Here is a 19,241-nt window from a genome sequence, read left to right as displayed (position 1 = left end):
GAAAATACAGAAACTTGCCGTTCTGTGTTTCTGATCTGTGAAATCCTAAACTGCTTTTCTCTACACATAGGCCTATTTCCTTTTCAAGCACTGAAATGACAGTCTTGCTTCTGGAGTTGCTCAGGCACTCAAGCACAGCAACCCTGTTGGCAGGGGTCACTTCTGGGAAAGAAGTGATAATGAGCTTGGTCCAGCTGGGCTGCTGGAAGCCAGTCCCTGAGCAGTGGGGGAGATGAGTGTTTGGGGTTGCCTCTTAAGGTTAAGGGACCTGACAGCATGTGTGAGAAGGGAAGGATGTGGTGCTGAATAGTTATAATAACTTTCTAAGAGGATTTGGGGTTTTTTGTAATGAGATTTTTTTTAAAAAAGGAAGAAGAAAAAAAGGAGCATGCATTTTGGAGTAAAGCCCAAACCAGAAGTAAAGAGCTCTAGCAAACTTGTATTTGGGGCTTTGTCCACCAGGCAGTGTGTTAATCCTCCTCTCCTTCCAAATATGAGGCTCCTTCTCTTCAAATTTCACTCAGGGTTCAAGTCAAGCCCATGCTACAGAGTGCATGTTCTCTCTCATTTTCCAGTGCCATTCTACTGAGTCCACACTTCCTCCCATACTCAAGTAGCCAACAGGGCTATTGTCCCTTCCTAGTAGTCCCAGAAACCAGAAAAAAATCATGCCAAGCTGAAGACCTGTCACCTGTCCCTCCCAGAACCAAAGCATTGGGCTGTATTTGCAACCCACACCCCCCTAAACCTCTTCAGATTCTACATGTGTCTATCATTACCATCATACTGGCCTCTTTCCAACTCTATTGGTCCTATATTAGACCTATATTGTCGACCAACAGCTTGTCTATTATATCAAGTACCTTGTCGATCAACTCAAGGTCAAAAATAGCATCAGCAGTTACTTATGATTTAATTCATACACAAAGTTTTGTTGCATGTCTACTAGGTGTCAATTACCATGACAGATTCTAGGAAGAGGACATAGCCCTGGTCTTGAAGGGGCACAGTCTGTTGACGGAGACAGACGAATCTATAGGCATCTACCATGTCGAGGTGCTATAAGACATAGCAGTCACAGCCAAGACATCCCAGAAAAGGTATCAGGTGGCTCTGGAAGTAGGGAATGGAGACAAGAAAAGGGTTGTGGGAAGTGCATTTTGAGTAGAGCAAGCAACAAATGCAGAGGACCAAAGGCAAGAGAAGGCAGATCAAGTGTCACCACTCTATAAGTAGCACATGGGTAAAAAGAAAAAATATGAAATTCACATAGGCAGCTCTACTTAACAGACTTCAGGCCCTTTAAAAATGGAGAAACATGGCCGGGTGCAGTGGCTCATGCCTATAATCCTAGCACTTTGGGAGGCCAAGGCAGGTGGATCGCCTGAGGTCAGGAGTTTGAGACCAGCCTGGCCAACATAATGAAACCCCGTCTCTACTGAAAATATAAAAATTGGCCAGGTGTGGTGGTGGGCACCTATAATCCCAGCTACTCGGGAGGCTGAGGCATGAGAATCACCTGAACCCGGGGGGCAGAGGTTGCAGTGAGCTGAGATCGCGCCACCGTACTCCAGCCTATGCAAGAGTGAAACTCCGTCTCAAAAAAAAAAAAAAAAAAGTTATAAACATGATACAGTCAACCCAATGTCTCCCAAAATATAATTATTTGAAGCAAATACACACTTAGGGCCAGTATTATAAACTGTGACAATAGGGATGTAAGTAAAACAGAGGGAAGGACATTTGCTCCCTGTCTAACTAGAGTATGTGGACCCTCCTGACTATTTTCTGTTGATTAGTCACAGAGTGGTGTCAATCCAGACCATGACTGTAGGGTGAGACTGTGGTGGGTCCAGAACAGAGGTGGGAAGAACAGATTCAATATACTATATTTCCTTCTAGAGTCACACTTAGATTTAAGCCTAGAAAGTATTAATTGTCTAAGAACATCAGATTAGACAGCTTGATTTTGTTGTGTTTGTGGATCAGAAAAAGCCTCTCTCAAGCACCTGAGAGTTTGAAGATAAGAGAGCATGCTGTCTTATCTGCAGGGCAGCACTTCCTCTTGTACACTGGTTAAGAGAGTCCTGTCTGTTCACAAAAGAGGCACTGAGGGAGCCACCAGTTGGCATATGCAGCAGGAGGTCAGGAAGCCAACATCAGTGTGGAAATTAAGAGAGGAACTTTACAACAACTCTGAATCAGCAGAAAATATTCTTGATTGCCATGTCCTCAGCCGCCATGGTTACTGGGCCTTATTTGGACCACATATGCAAGACTATAAACCAGAGCACGACAGACAGGACAAAGAGGAAAAATGCAAGCAGGAAGAAGCAATGAATAAAAGAATTCAACTAATCCTCTTGGTTCAGACAAAAAAAAAAAAAATTAATCATAGCACTTATGGTTTTGACAGGACTGATTCTCAATTGCCAAGCATAAACCAATGTTTGCTTAGATTTATACACTATAAGTAATTTACTTACCGGAATTCCTAGTCACTGGAAAACTTCTGAGCACATTTAAGTTTCGAATATACCTAGAGCAGATACTGCCCTCCTGAGGACTGTAGTGATATTGCTGATTGTCTTGTAATAATTTTAAATAAACCTCTGAAGACTACCCAGGTGTGTACCCATTTGCATCTATAAGTTAATCCATATTGATTTATTCAGAAAAAAACTTTTTTCCATAAATATATTTTAGTGTTTTTTTCTGTAAAGAAAAATGTTTCCAGATTACTAATTAAAACATGCGTCGATTAAGACTGTTTTTCCTGTCATAAATCATAAAATCCATTTTGTGAAATCTATTCCGTGAGTCATAATCAGATTTTTTTTTTTAAAAAAAAAAGATATCAAATAAAACAGAAAAGAGTAAGTAGAAAACATTAGAAGGGGTCCCACAGACCCTTAACATGACCTGTGTGCACCAGGATATGGTCATCATGAAGTATAAGGAATGTAAGACTTGACTGATGGGATCATGTGAATGCATGCCTTAGCTAGGAAGTGGCATGTGATCCTTTCCTCACTAGTATCTCATTTGATTTGCTGGCCTGTGATAGTTAATTCAACCATCAACAGAATGGAACAGTGTGGTAGGCAGGATTCTAAGGTGGCTCCCAAGATCACTGCCCCTTAGTGTGCACATTTTGTGTAACTCCCTCCTAAGTGCAGGCTGAATGGGTGCATAGGATAGAATTTGACTCCCATGATTGAGTTACTAATCTGCTGACTTTTTGGTCAACCAAAAAGGAGAGTATCCCGGTGGACCAAATCTAAAGTCAGATTTATTTTATTTTTTTATTTTTGAGACAGAGTCTCGCTCTGTCGCCAGGCTGGAGTGCAGTGGGACAATCTCTGCTCGCTGCAACCTCTACCTCCTTGGTTCAAGAGATTCTCCTGCCTCAGCCTCCCAAGTAGTTGGGGCTACAGTTGCATGCCCCACGCCCGGCTAATTTTTGTATTTTTTAGTAGAGATGGGGTTTCACCAAGTTGGCCAGGATGGTCTCAATCTCTTGACCTCGTTATCCACCCGCCTTAACCTCCCAAAGTGCTGAGATTACAGGCGTAAGCCACCACACCCAGCGACAAGTCAGATTTTAAAAAGGCCTGGGTCTCTCCAGAAAGACAGTTGTGAAGCATAGAGGGCATTAGGAGAGGCCACAGGAAAAGGTACTGTTGGTGATGGTTAGCAACTGAGCTGGACCCCGGGCTGACTCCTCACAGAACAAGGGCCTCAGCTCAAGGAACTGAATTCTGCCAACAGTAGGAATGAACTTGGAAGACGATTCCCAGCTTCAAAAAGGAAGGCAGTTCATCTGACATTTTGATTTCAGCCTTGTGACCCAAAGTAGAAAACCCTGTCCAGCCAAAACTGGACTTTTGGCCCATAGACACTGTGAGATCATAAATTTGTTGTTCTAAGCCCCTACATTTGTGGTAACTTGTTATGCAGCCATAGGAAACTAACGCAATTAATGTTCCACAATGTAATTTTGTATTTTACAATTAACTGTGAAACAAAATGCAGCGTAACTTTATCTTTTGCAAAAACGTTGAGACTTTCCACTAGTTTGAGTGATGAACTTTCAGTAATACTGCAGGATGCCTCTTTCAGTATTTCCTAAGTTCTTGACAATTGTTACTTTTTCATTATAATAGTTAAATCATCTTTCAAAATGACTTTGTTATTAGAAGGAAAAAGAAAAATGACATGCAAAATGCAAAGGTATGATCAAGTTCAAATTTAACTACTGGATCCAAAAGTGCAAATAGTGTATTAAGAAAAGTGTTGACTCTACTCATCAAACTTTTAATTCATCTGAGCACCATCCTTTAAAAAGGGCAAGATTTTATAATGTTATATTTGTTTTATTGATTATGCAATGTGATGACAGACCTAGGCACATATACTTTTTAAACTCTTCTTCAAATTAAAACTTGCACACTTCAAAATTGAGATACCCGAAAATACAAAATGTTGAATTTATTAATAAGTCCCTTGAATATAATTGAAAAAGAAAAATAGTGAAGCTTAGCACTATTTTGTAGTCTTTCTACAACTATTAGCAAGTGTCATATTAAAATAGGACTGAGAGATTGATTATCTGATAAGCATGACTACATGGAAGAGAAATGTTTTACAGTCATGCAGAACGTAAAAACCATACCTGCAAGCTCAAAGAAATCTAAGACATTTTTGTTAAATGAAGCAGTTATTAACTCCAGGGAAATATATGAAATCAATGAATGATGTTTTGACCAAAATCTTGTTTATATTGGGAAAGTGAAGGGAACGTCATACAAGAGAGCGATAGTAGACGTAAGTACTGGTCACCAGTATTTCCAGGTCTCTCCTCCTTCCTGGACACAGGATAATATGTTTCCCTGCTTCCTTTGCGGTCACGTGACTGGTGGTGGTAATAGACAGTTTTAGGAGATGACATGTGTCCCTTTTAGTCTGAAGCACGAGGGACCTAGTTGGTGCTCTATTTTACATCTTCTTTCTCCCTGCTGTTATAAACCCTGGCACCTTGTGTTGCTACCAGGATTTACTATAGGGAAGCATTATAAGGTAGAGTGACTACATAAAGCAAGCCTGCTTCTGCCCTCTATCGAACGTAGACTACAACCGAGAGATAGTTGTTTTTAACCTGAGATTTGGGGATTATTTCTTACTGCAAGACCATGTACACCAGGAATTGGCAAACTCTTTCTGAAAACCATAAGTGAATATTTTAGGCTTTGCAGGCCACAGTCTCTGTTACATATGATTTTTTTCAACAACTCTATACAAATATAAAAATCACCCTTAGCTTGTAACAAAAGAGTAGGCTGTGGGTGGAATCTGGCCCATGGACCATAGTTTGTGACCAAGTTCTAGACAACGGTGGAGGGGACTATTGGGGGCTGACAGCTTTCTCAAAACCTGAGATGGCAGCTTCAACACAGGAGGGCTGGGAATTCACACCCCTCAGGAACATCCTCAACCTCGACTGATGGGAGGAGGTGTACACATACCTCAGCTCCTGAGCAGGCTAGCCCTGAGGTGTGCATTTATGTCTCAGAATTTTCTTGTAGAATTTTTCAGTTGCCCACAGTGCTAACTTACTTAATAGGTCTTCTTTATTGCCAGTTTTCCCAGTTCTTGCTCAAGTCCCCACCTACCTATGATATTTCCTGCACCTTCCAATTAAGCTACTTACCTTGTCTCAGGATCTGCTTTGGGGCAAACCAAACTAACATACCTATACTTAGGAACATACCATTAGTGCAGGAAATTGAGTGTTTCTATGACGAAAATGTAAAATGTGTGCTACTTGGCAGTCAAGCAGGAGGGCTTTAGGAAAATGGTATCAAAAGCAGAAAGCAGTGATTCATGTTCTGCCATGGTAAGCATCTGGTAAAGCCTGTAACATCTTAGTCTGCGAGACTGTGGGAGAGCGGACCACAGCCCTCACTCACTCTAACCTTTGGATGTGATGTGCACTAAAAAGAATCTGCCAAGCACAAACCACCAAATTGGCTTAGCTCTGTTAGAACCAAGTCTTTCATCTATATTCCCATCTTTGTGCCCCTCCTATATTTTCTTTCCAGTCTATCTACTGTTTATGAGGTGAATACAATCATCTCCATAGTGGATATGGTGCTTCTCTGAACATGTCTCTCTGCATAGCACAGGGACAAAGCTAAAAATCACATCTATCAAACTTCCTTGCTGCAAGGATTCCAGATGTGACTTAGGGCGCACCCATCACTATTGCAGGAAAGGTGACAGTTCCGCAGTTTATGGTGTTTCTGTTGGCAAGCGCAGCCATGAAGACATTGCCTTTACTGTGTGGCAGCCTAGGCAGAGGTCCCCACATATGGTCTATGACTATCCACTTTCTGTTGGTGCAAATGTGGCAGGCATGACGCCACAGCCACGATGCTGCTTCCTGATCCCTGGACCACAGTTAGTGCAGTGTGTTAGTGGGGCCAACAGTTCCAGTGGTAGCTTCAGATTCCCCACATCCCTGTCTCTGGTCACGTTAGCAGATCCACTGGCAGGCCAGGTCTGTGCTGCTTTGCTAGGGGCTATTCTCAGAGGCCCACTCTAATTGGGCCCGCCAGTCCTCCCAGTGATCTTGTAGGCACTAAATTCCTCTACCAAATTCTGCTTATGTAAAGGATGCAAAATTATAGCTAGATAGAAGGAATCAGTTCTGGTGTTCTGTAACACTGTAGGATAACTACAGTTAACAATAATACATTTTTATATAGTTTCAAATAGAAGGAGGATAGTGAATGTTTTGTAACACAAAGAAATGATAAATGTTTGAGATGATGGATATGCTAATTACCCTGATCTGATAGGTACTGAAACACCACCATATACCCCCTGAATATGTACATTTATTTATCACTCATAAAAATAAAAATAGGGCAGGCAAGGTGGCTCATGCCTGTAATCCCAGCACTTTGGGAGGTGGAGGTGGTAGGATCACTTGAGGTCAGGAGTTCAAGACCAACCTGGATAACATAGCCACACATTGTCTCTACAAAAAAAAAGTTAAATTAATGGATATGGTGGAGTGTGCCTTTAGTCCCAGCCACTCAAAAGGCTGAGGAGGCAGGATCACTTAAGCCCAGGAGGTTGAGGCTGCAGTGAGCCACGATTGTATTACTGCCCTCCATCCTGGAGTGACAGAGTAAGATCCTCTCTCTAAAAAATAATATAAATGAAAAAAAAAAAATTGAAAAAATTCTGCCTTAAAAACCCTAATTAGTGCTAGGGTTAACTGGCACTGAGCCTGGCTAACATAGAATTAGATATCATTCTTGCCTTCACATCTTCGCTTAGAGAGATCTAGCTCCCCACTCTTACTTTGCATGAGCTACGAGGCCCTCCCCAAATTGGCTCCTGCCCAGCCTTCGGCTTCGTTTCTTATACCACTTCCTTATAACCTACAGTGCAGCTAAATTAAACCAATCCCTGATTGACCTAGCAGTGTAACTTCAGTTCCTTGCACACACCATTCCTTTGTACATACTGCTCTCTCTGCGAGAAATGCCCACCAGCCTTGTGCCTGCTTCCACTCTTGGCTCTCTTTAATTTATTCTCATATAAAGGTAGAGTAAGTTTTTTAATTTGCTCAACTCACTCCTTTTGAACTGGGTTCAAATCCAACTTCTGCCACTTAAGAGCTCTGCGCCCTGGCATAAGTTAACCTTTCTGCACCTGGGTCTCTCCATCTTTAAAATGGAGATAATAATAGTATTTACTTCCAGCAGGCTGTGTGAGGATCACATAAGTAAGACGTTCTAAAGAGCTATACAGAGTAACTGGCACATAGCAAAAGCATTATGTGCCGATATTATTAAGAAATCATTTCCCATTGAATTTGAAATAAAGTTCAAAGTGCTTCATGTAGCCTTGAGGTTCCACAGGATTTTCCCTCTGCTTCTTCCTCCAACTCAGCTCTTACTTCTTTCCCCTTAGCCAGGGCTGGCTTCACTGGTGTGCCACCTACACGGTACGCAGGGGCCCATGCTTAGGAGAGTCCCAGGCTTGGTTTAATACTCCACTGTCACCATCCTGAAATTCTTAATATGTTTTCAACAAGGGGCCCTGCCTTTTCATTTTGTGCTAGGTCCTACAAATGATGTCACCAATGCTGACACCAGCACACTGAGGTCCCACCATCCCAGCCTTCTGTTGATCCCTCAAATACCCCAAAATCTTCCCCATCTGTGCCTTTCTCCTTCTCTTCACTTGATTAACTCCGGTACATTTTCAGCTTGAATATCCTTTTCTCAGAAGAAGAGGTCCCAAGGATGATTATTTAAATGGGATGCCTTCAGAGAACCCCCATTGAAATAATCCTTTTTCTCTTCCTCTCATTCCCTACCATTCTATATCTCAGCCCTTACTTTTTCCTTTGTAGAAAGGAAATAGTATTTTGCTTATTTGATTTGAACCTTTCTCACTAGAATCAGGAATGTAATTTCCATGAGGATAGGAATCATGCCTGACTAATTGGCTATTACACCCTCTGCATCTAGCACAAAACCTAACGAATAGTAGACCCTCAATAAATATTTGTTGAATGGATAAACTCAGGGCCTAGTGTAAAATAATAACACTTAAGTTACCTGGAAAACCTTCTTATCCCATCAAAGTTGATCATTTCCTCTGTCCCAAAACCACTCTGTGTATCTTTTTCTATCTTTTGTCGACACAATGCCGCATTGTTTATATGACTGTTTTCTCTGAATTTCAGAGAGCCTAAAAGTCTGTATATGATCTCTTCTCCCCAGTCCCAGGCTTAGACTTGAATTGCACATACATAGATCAGGTATAACACCAGGGGTCCTTATACTGCCTAGAAGAATGGTAAAGGTAAAGATTAATGCAGATGCAAATTGTAATTTCTTGGGTAACCACTAAAAGAATAGCAAAAGACAATTAGGGTATAATTTTCAAATTAGTAGGAAATTAAAACAGAATGATAAAGCCATCTAAAGTAAGACCAAAATGGAAACCAAAGGAACAGATACAACAAACAGAAAGCTCATAAAAAGGTGACAGATTGAAATCTAAATATATTATTGATTACTTTAAATACTAATGGTTTAAATGATGAAGTTGAGTCTACAATTTTCATATTAGATTTTTTTTAAAAATCAACAAACTATATGATGCTTAACATAAGAATTCTAATAGTTTGAAAGTAAAAGTTTTAAAAATATGCATTATATAAGCACGAAAAGAAATCTGATGTGTTTAAAATTCAAAGTCCTTAACATAGTCTTGATATCAGAAAAGTAGATTTCAAGACATTAAAAAAAGATAAAGAATAGTTCCATTGATAATAGGTCTACTTTGCCATGAAGATAAAACATGTTAAATATGCATACATCAAAGTCATACGGTGTATGTCAAAAAACATAAAGCAAATTTGACAGAACTGTAAGGGGAAACAGTTACATTCGTCATTATAGAGGGAGGTTTTATCACAACTCTTGGAAATAGAATAAGTATTACAACATTGGATTGTAAAACATGACATGATCTGACCTCTACTTCCTGAAGGCTTCACCAGAGATTTATCACATATTTAAGGGAAAAATAATTCCAATATTACACAAATTCTTCCAGATAGAAAAAGACAAAATATCCCCAACGCACTCTGTGAGATTAATGCTATCGTCATTCCAAAGCTTAATAGAGATGGTTTTTAAAAAAATTATAGACCAATTTTATTCATAAAATTGGACAAAAATCCTAAGCATTAGAAAATCAAATACATCTCTCTTTTAAAAAAACACAATCATAACTAAATTGGGTATATCTCAATAATTCAAAGTGGATTCAACATTTGAAAAATCTATGTCAAAGTCAGCATATTACCAGATTAAATGAGATAATCGTTTTAATCTACTACTAATAATAGATTATTAATAGAATCATATTTTATAGATGCAGAAAAAATCTGTTAAAATTCACATTCTTTTACAATAAAATAATACTATTAACAAATTTAAAACTAAGGGCAAAATAGAAAACTTTTTTTCTGAAAATAGCAAAGAGAGAAAGATACCTTTTATTATATATTTAATATTGCATCAAAGACCATAGGCAAGAAAGAAAAAAATATACAAATAGGAAAGGAAGAAATAATCTAACATCCATACGTTTGACTGTATGTACAGATACAGTTTCTATGTATTCTCAAGACAAGTTAATATAAACCAACATAAATTTAAGGTTGTTGAATAAAACATTAAAAAGAAACCACTAGAGATAAAATTTTTAAAAATATCATTTACAATAGCATAAAAATCAAATACTTAGAAATTAATCTGGCAAGATTTCTCCATAGAAAACCTATACAATTTTAATACTACATTTAAGAATACTTGAATCAGTAAGAGGTAGACCATATTCACAAATTATAAGACTTGAAATTGTAAAGACTCAATTTTCCCCAATTGAATGCAAACCCAATCAAAATTCCAACAGGATATTTTTCTTGAACTTGACCTGCTTGCTCAAAAATGTATATGGAAATGCAAAGAGACAAGAATAGTCAAAACACTCTTAAGCAAAAACAAGGGAGCAGGATTGCTCTGCTATTTAGAAAATCTTATATAAGGCTACGGTGATTAAAACAATATGGCTCTGGTGCAAAAATAGACAAGTCCCAAACAGACAAATATAAAGCTACGACAAAGAGCAGTGGGGGTAAGGATGAAGTTTGTCAGTGTTACTGGGACAATTAAACATGCACATGGAAAATATAAAATACAACTGTAACCATACTTTATACAATATGCAAAGATCAAATCCAGGCAGATTACAAACTTATAGGAGAAAAGTAAAATAACAAAACTTCTAGAATATAGGAGAATGTATTCATGATCCTAGGGTAAGGAAATACTCCTTAAACAAGACACAAAAGAGTAACCTTAAAAAATGGCAAATTGTACTATACTAAAATAATTCTATTTATTAAAACACTCTATTAAGGGAAATGAAAGTCATGCTACATAGTGGGAAGATATTTTTATAACACATATAACTGAAAGAAGGACTACAGCAGAATATATGAAGAACTACTGCAATTAGCAAGAAAACCCCAATAGAAAAATAAGCAAAAGATCCGAACAGAAATCCATCCAATAAATGAATGAAAAGGAAAAGGTACTGGTCTTACTGGCAACCAGGGAAATGCAAATTAAAACCACAATGAGACATTGCTACACACCCACAGTTTAAAAAGTTAAAGACTAACAATATCAAGGATGAACAGCAAGCATATACTGGAATTCTCATACACTGCTGGCAAAAACGTAATATCATACAGTTATTTTGGAAATTGGCTGGGATTATCTGATAAAGTTAATGGAAATGTTTTACAGGAAGCTTTTATAATTAAGATGGTCCCAATCATCCTCACCTCCAGCATTCACATTTTTGTGTCATTCTCTCCCCATGAACAAGGGCTGGACATAGTGGCTGGCTTCTAATGAACAGATTATGGCAAAAGTGATGAGACCTCACTTTCAAGATTACGTTTAAAAGGCCTTAATTTCCATCTTGCTGGATCATTCTGATGAAGCCAGGTGCTAGTTTTTGACCTGCCCAAGGAGAGGTCCACATGACAAAAGACTGTGAGAGCAGCTTCTGTTGACAGCACACAAGGAAATGGGTTCTGCCAACAACCACAAAAGTAAACTTGGAAGCAGATTCTTCCACAAGCAAGCTTGAGATGACTGCATCCTTGTAAGAAACCCTAAGCCAGAGAACCCAGCTAAGCCATTGCCAGATGCTGGACCCACAGAAACTGAGATAATATTGTTTTAAATGACTAAGTATTGTGCTAACTTGTTACACAGCATTAGCTAACTAGTACAAGTGTAAACCATGCTAGATTGTCTGTATTAACCCAACACAACAACTACCCTCCACATAAGAGAACAAAGCATCCTCTCTCCTGTATGAGTTCCAGGTTGTTATCCATGGTATCTCCTGTGAGCAACTCACATGAGATAAAGGGCCTAAGTGCCCTAGATCTCAGTCCTGTGTCCTCTCCTATCTACCTGAACTCACTTTGGTGATCTCTGCCAGAACCATGGCTTTTTGAACCTTCTCCCAGCCATAGCCTTCCCCATATCTGTTATCCTCCTAGTTGATCAGCCTAAAATCCTTGGAGTTTTTCCTCAATTGTTAACACAGCTCATCCAATGCAATGGTTCATCCAAACCAAAGAAATCTTATGGTTTTATTTCTAGAATATATCTAAAAATCTGATCACTTTACCATCTCAAATGCTACCACACTGGTTACCACACTGGTTCAATTCTTCATCATCTCATTTGAAAGACTGAAATACTTGAATTCGTTTTGCTGGCCTCTACATTTGGCCTCCTACAATCCATCCTCACCAAGTGCCAGGTTAATGCTTTTAAAAATAAGTCAAATCCCATACTCTGCTGCCCAAACCCATGCAACTGCTTCCTGTTTCAGAGTAAAGTCAAAGTCCATTTGTAGCCCACCATGTCCTACCTGGCCTTGCCCCATCACCTTTCTGAACTCATCTCTACGGCTTTACTCTTTGTTCCCTGTTTGTAGACACATCGGCCTCCTTGCTATTCCTCAAACACACAGGCATGCTCCACCTTACAGCCTTCACACAGGCTATTCCCTCTTTTTTAGCAGCTTTTCTCAAAGGGAATTCTGCAAATCATCCAGAGGGCTCATTCAATAGATCTGGGATGATGCTTGAGAACATGAGTTTCTAACAAGTTCTCAAAAGATGCTGCTGGTGTGAGAACTACACTTTGGAACCACTGCCCTGGGACATCCACTCTCTATAATGTATTAAATTCTTTCCCGTGCATTTAGAATAATAATAGTTATAAACCCTCCTGGGAAGAACTGTGAAAATAGTCACTTCAACTATTTCATGTTCTATAGAACTCCAGGTGAAAAAGGTTGTGAAACATCTTCAGGATTAACTCTCCATCGTCAAGCCTCTGCTCATACTAGCTCCTTAATGATATTGAAGCGGCATCATTTGTCTGGGGCAACACCCGAGGTTCGTTGTCTCACACTAAGAAAAATGAAGACCACAAGGTGCGGGTTTAAGAGTGGAAAGTTTAATAGGTGAAATAAACAAAAGAAAAGCTCCCCCATGTAGAGGGAGGGGGATTCCGAATGGATCTCCCTGTTAGCAGCGGCATGCGGTTGGTTTTATAGAGGGGCTTGAGGAAGCGGTGTCTGATTTACACAAGGCCCAAGGGAATGATTGGACAAGGTGTGACATTTACATGGTCCTCGAAGACGCTGGCCATCCCACCCCAATCTTTTGTTATCCAGATGGGGTTTCTACCTGGCCAACGCCATGACACTTGCACATGTGGTGACAAGGAAAAGGGAAGAGAAAACCTTCACGTTGAATGCTTCTGGCACAGCTGCCAGCATTCACGTATGCAAGCTTCCGGCTTGCTTATCTAGGCCTGCAGCTTGATTTTTCAGGCTGCTTTTTGTTAGAAAAGAAATGATTTGGGGGCTGCCTTTCATTAAAAGAAAAACCTTACCAAAGACTCCTGTACCCTCACTAACTGCCTAGTTTCTTTTTAACTCCTATATTAATATCTACTAAGGTGACCCTTTTAATAGTGTGATCTCTCCCCACCCCTATTTTCTCTTAACTCCTCTTGCCTTGATCTCCTTTTTTCTCCCACAGAACTTATGACCTAACCTGCAGTGATTTTCTTACCTGTTTATGGTTTATGTTCTCTCCCCAACAAGAATGTAAAAGCCAAGATGAAGGGATCTTTGTTATTTTATTGCAAGGGCTAAGCAGACTTTTTTGAATATAAATCAAACATTTGAATGGAAAATGAATTGAATCCTTTAATTTTCTCTGCAGAATAAAAAGTGATTTTTTAAAAAAATATACCAGCTACATGCGTTCATTGGAAGAGAGCACAGTTGTGGGGAAAAATAAGACTTTTGAGTCAGATAAACCTGGATTCAAAGATTAGCTTCACTATTCACTAGCTAAATGTTTACCCAAGGCGAATGTCACTAATATGGTCTGGATATTTTGTCCCCTCCAAATCTCATGTTGAAATGTAATCCCCAGTGTTGAAAGCGGGTTTGTGGGAGGTTTCTGGTTCATGGGGCAGATTCCCTCTTGAATGGCTTGGTGTCCTCCCCAGGTTAGTATGTTCACACGAGAGCTCTAAAGAGCCTGGCACCTCCTCCCTCTCTCTTGTTCCCTCCCACCATGTGATACACTGACGCCCCCATTTGCCTTCTGCCATTACTGTAAACTTCCTGACTCCTCACAGGAAGCTGAGCAAATGTTGGCACCATGCTTCCTGTACACTCTGCAAAACTGTGGGTCAATTAAACATCTTTTCTTTATAAATCACCCAGACTCAGGTATTTCTTTATAGCAATGCAAAAAATAAACACAGACAATTAGTACTGAGGAGTAGGGCATTGCTATAAAGATACCTGAAGATGTGGAAGTGGCTTTAGAACAGGGTAAAGACAGAGGTTAGTTTGGAGGGCTAAAGATAGGAAGATGAGGGAAAGTTTGGAACTTCTTAGAAACTGTTTGAATGGTTGTGACCAAAATGCTGATAGAGATATGGACAGTGAAGGCCAGGCTGAAGAGGCCTCAAATGCAAATGAGGAACTTATTGGGAATTGGAGTAAAGGTTCCCCTTGTTGCTCCTTAGCAAAGAGCTTGCTGCATTGTGCCCATGTCCTAGGAATCTGTGGAAGGTTGAACTTAAGATGACTTGGGGTATCTGGCAGAAGTTTCTAAGCAGCAAAGTGTTCAAGAAGTGCTATGGCTGCTGCTAACAGCCTATAATCAGATACAGAAGCAAAGAGATGACTTAAAAGTCAGAATATATAAAAGGGAAGCAGATCATAAAATTTGGAAAAGTCAGCCAGGTGCAGTGGCTCACACCTTGTAATCCCAGCACTTTGGGAGGCTGAGGTAGGCAGATCAACCTGAGGTCAGGAGTTCGAGAATAGCCTGGCCAACATGGCAAAACCCAGTCTCTACTAAAAATACAAAAATTAGCTGGTGTGGTGGTGCATGTCTCTAGTCCCAGCTACTCTACTCTGGAGGCTAAGACAGGAGAATAACTTGAACCCAGGAGGTGGAGGTTACAGTGAGCTGAGATCATGGCACTGCACTCTAGCCTGGGCAACAGAGCAAGATCTGTCTAGGAAAAAAAAAAAAAAAAAACTGGAAAAGTCACAACCTGGCCCTGTAGCGGAGAAGGAATCCAAGTGGCCTGTGGAGCAACCACGTGAGAGATTAGCATGACAGAAAAACAGCCAAATGCGAATATCCAAGAGAATGGGGAAAAGGCCTCAAAGGTATTTCAGAAATCTCTGAGGCAGTCCATTGCATCACAGGCTCAGGAGCCCTATGGCGGAAGAATGGTTTAAGAGGCCAGGCCCACTGCATAGTGCAGCCTCAGGGTTTTGTTCCCTGCATCCCAGCTAATCTGGCCCCTGCCTTGGCTCAAAGGGCCACAAACACATCTTGGGCTGCCTCTTTAGAGGGCAACTCATAAGCCTTGGTGGCTCCTACATGGTGTTAAGTCTGAAAATACACAGAATGCAAGAGTGAAGGAGGCCTGGCAGCTTTCATGTAGTTTCAGTGGATGTATCAGAAAGCCTGGGTGTCCAGGCAGAAGCCTGCCACAGAGGCAAAGCCCTCACAGCAGCCTCTACCAGGGTAGTGCTAAGGGGAAATGTGGAGTTGGAGGCCCCCTGCAGAGTTGCCGCTGGGGATGGCCTAGTGGAGCTGTGGGAAGGGGGTTGCTGCCCTTCAGACCCCAGAATGGTAAAGCCACTGGCAGTTTACATCCTGAGACTGCAAAAACTGCATGCACTCAACTCCAGCCTGTGAGGACAGCCACATGAGCTGCACCCAGCAAAACCACAGAGGCAGAGCTGCCCAAAGCCTTGGGAGCCCACCCCTTGCACCATTGTGTCCTGAATGGAGGACATGGGGTCAAAGGAAATTATTTTGGAGCTTTAAGATTTAATGACTACCATGCTGGGTTTCAGACTTATGTGTGGCCTGTTGCCCCTTTCTTTTGGCCAATTTCTCCCTTTTGGAATGGAAATGTTTGCCCAATGCCTGTACCACCATTGTATCTTGGAAGTAAATAACTTGTTTTGATAATACAGGTTCATAGGTGGAAGAAGATGAGTCTCAGATGAGACTCAGGACTTTGGACTTGTTGTTGGAATGAATTAAAATTTTGGGCAACCGTTGGGAAGAGAAGATTACATTTTGCAATCCAAGGAGGGCATGAGACTTGGGGGCCGGGGCACAACGATATGGTTTGGATATCTGTCCCCTCCAAATCTCATGTTGAAATGTGACCCCCAATGTTGGAGGTGGGGCCTGGTGGAAGGTGATTGGATCATGGGGCCAGATCCCTCATAAATGGCTCAGTGCCATCTCCCGGGTGATAAGTGAGCTCTGACTCTGAGTTCGCACAAATCTGGTTGTTTTTTAAAAAGTGTGGAAACCCCGTCCCACCCCTTGCTGTCACTCTCGCCATGTGATGCACCAGCTCCCCCTTTGCCTTCTGCCATGACTATGAGCTCTCTGAGGCCTCACCAGAAGCCAAGCAGATGCTGGCACCATGCTTCCTGTACACCCTGCAGAACCATGAGCCAATTAAACCTCTTTTCTTTATAAATTATCCAACCTCAGGTATTCCTTTATAGTGATGCAAAAAACTGACAAATAGTCACCTCTGTGGGACTTGTGTCTTCATCTTTAAAATGGTGATAACAGTAGGTGAAAGTTAGACCTAGATAAATGTATATAAAACATCTTGCACAGTTCTTTTGACTGAAGGGGTGCTTAATAAATATTACTTCCCTTTTCATATCTCAACTCCTCTAGGTCACATTCCACTTAAAGTGCAAGTTATTTAAACAAACATTCCTTTTAGTTCTAGACAGAATTACATACAAAGGTATACTTTAAAAAAACTAAAAACCTCTAATGACTATAGGTAGAACTCCATTTTAAAACCTAACATAAAAACTTTGCCTAAACTTCCCACAGTACCTTCAAGTAAAGTTTTCCAACATTTATGAAATATAATGTAGAATAAGGCTAGCACTTTGCTATTTTACTGACACTGAGAAAGTATTTCAAATTCAACTCCTACAAAATAAAATAAAATCTCCACTGACAATGTTCATCTGTAAATGTGTTTCTCAGCAACATGCTGTGTGAGTTTTAGTGACCTCTTTAAATGAACCTAAACCTCACTGTAAATCTACCTAACTAATGTAAGAAAATCACACATTTCTTGTCAGGAATATTTGGGAAAAGAAAAATAATTTTATGAATGTGAATATTCTAAGTCTACCTGCTTGAGATATAAATGCCCTGCACGAGAACAGGGTAACAATAACCATTTTCACAACTGTAGTGAAACACATGTGTAGTTATACTGTTTATGCTGCACATTCATGCATGACCTGGTATTGCTGAAATAGAGTCTTTATTTCTGAACATTCCAAAACAGCAGTGTACACAGTAACAAATATTAAGTTATATGCCATAAGAAAGCATTCATTAGTGCAAATGGATTTTGTAAAAGGTCTATCAAAAAGATTTATTTGCTTTAAAATGCATTCATTTCCAGAAGCATTGTTAATAAAACATTACAGTTTCATCCTTTGTAATAAAGTATTGAAAATCAATTGTGGTACAGTAGCAAACATTGCAGGTATTAAGTGCAATGAGCTCATGATGCCGTTATAAATATGAAACCCATGTACGACAATAAATTAACAATGAAAAAGACAGGACCATTTAATTCTGCTGTCTGGCTATCTCCTTGCAATGCTTCAAATTATGTTGTGCTCATTCAACACAAAATTATGTCTCTCAAATTGCATGATGTGTTTTTGCTGATATATCCCTAGAGCTAAAAAAATAGTACCTTACCACAAAAATATTTTTATGGCACAAAATTTAAGTTGTTCCATAGTGGTTCACATAGGTGTAAAAAGAAATAGGCACAAAAAATAAAATTCCTGTAAACTATAAAAAAGTAAATTTCAAAGCATACATTATAGAACCTAGTTGTCAATATGCAATGTATTAAAATACAGAACATGTAATGGAAAGATGTTTAGAACACGTAAGTAAATTGAACAAGTTACTTTAAAAAACTCATATGGCAAAGCATTATTGATACATCTCAATTCTCTCAAAAAGTATTCAGGTACAGAGCAGTTCTACAAAAACTTCCTAGATCTAAGTGTCACAATACTGCAACCATGGGTTTGAGACTGTTGCAGTATCTCAGGCAAATATTTAAGTGCAATAATTAGTCTCTGGTGACTGGTCCATTGAGAAACAATGCAGTAAATATATTAAAACACAAAAGGGAAAGAATATCCCAACATCCACTGCTACCCAGCCAGCTAGGTAACACAACCCTCATTTTTACTTCTTTCCCATTTCTCAAGGGTACATAAAACTGCATCAGTAGCAACCATCTCTCCAATTTCCATCCCTCAGAGTGCTGAGTGAAGACAGAGGCTTTGGAGGCTGAAGAAAACTAAAAAGAGACAAGAAAAACACAGAGAGATTGTTAATAATCCTGTGAGTCACATCACTTACTTTGACCTACTCTCCCATCTATGCTCCTCCACTGCAGTAATGAGAAGCCACTGGCAGTATCTCAAGTGTACCTTGTGGTTCACACTTACGGGTCTTCCCTGCATGCTTATCTCCCAGAGCCCCAGTTCATGGCAGAGTGTCATGCGTGTTGTATTTGCACAAGTAAATTTCCAACATAAAGGGGCCAATACCCTTAATGTATAAAACATATTTTAAAATAAGAAAATATAGACTCCTGGCTAGAAAAATGGCCTAAAAACATAAATGGTTACTCTGTTGAATACAAACAGCAAATGAATATGAAGAAACTTTCAAAACCGTATTAGTAATTAAAGATTTGCCTATCATGTTGGCAAAACATTTAAAAAGAACCTTCGGCTGAGTGCAGTGGCTCACACCTATAATCCCAACACTTTAGTAGGCCAAGGCAACAGGAACACTTGAGGCCAGGCATTCAAGACCAGCTTGGGCAACACAGCAAGACCTTTATCTCTACAATTTTTTTTTTTCAAATTATCTGGGAATGGTGGCATGCACTATAGTCCTAGCA

General features: G+C 39.9%; 1 protein-coding gene across 5 annotated transcripts in view; it reads right to left on the bottom strand.

The window, feature by feature from the left end:
- Positions 1-11,634: 11,634 nt before the first annotated feature.
- Positions 11,635-19,241, bottom strand: part of SLAIN1 (SLAIN motif family member 1) — a 72,642-nt gene continuing 65,035 nt past the window's right edge. For all 5 annotated transcript variants that reach the window (XM_007960638.3, XM_007960639.3, XM_038007774.2 and 2 more), the window contains one exon: positions 11,635-18,629. In XM_007960638.3, coding sequence (XP_007958829.1) covers positions 18,554-18,629 — 76 coding nt within the window. In that variant the 3' untranslated portion in view covers positions 11,635-18,553. The remainder of the gene's footprint in view (positions 18,630-19,241) is intronic.

The sequence above is a fragment of the Chlorocebus sabaeus genome, chromosome 3 (assembly GCF_047675955.1).
Source record: "Chlorocebus sabaeus isolate Y175 chromosome 3, mChlSab1.0.hap1, whole genome shotgun sequence".
NCBI classification, from domain to species: domain Eukaryota; kingdom Metazoa; phylum Chordata; class Mammalia; order Primates; family Cercopithecidae; genus Chlorocebus; species Chlorocebus sabaeus.
This window is presented reverse-complemented; position numbering and strand designations above follow the sequence as displayed.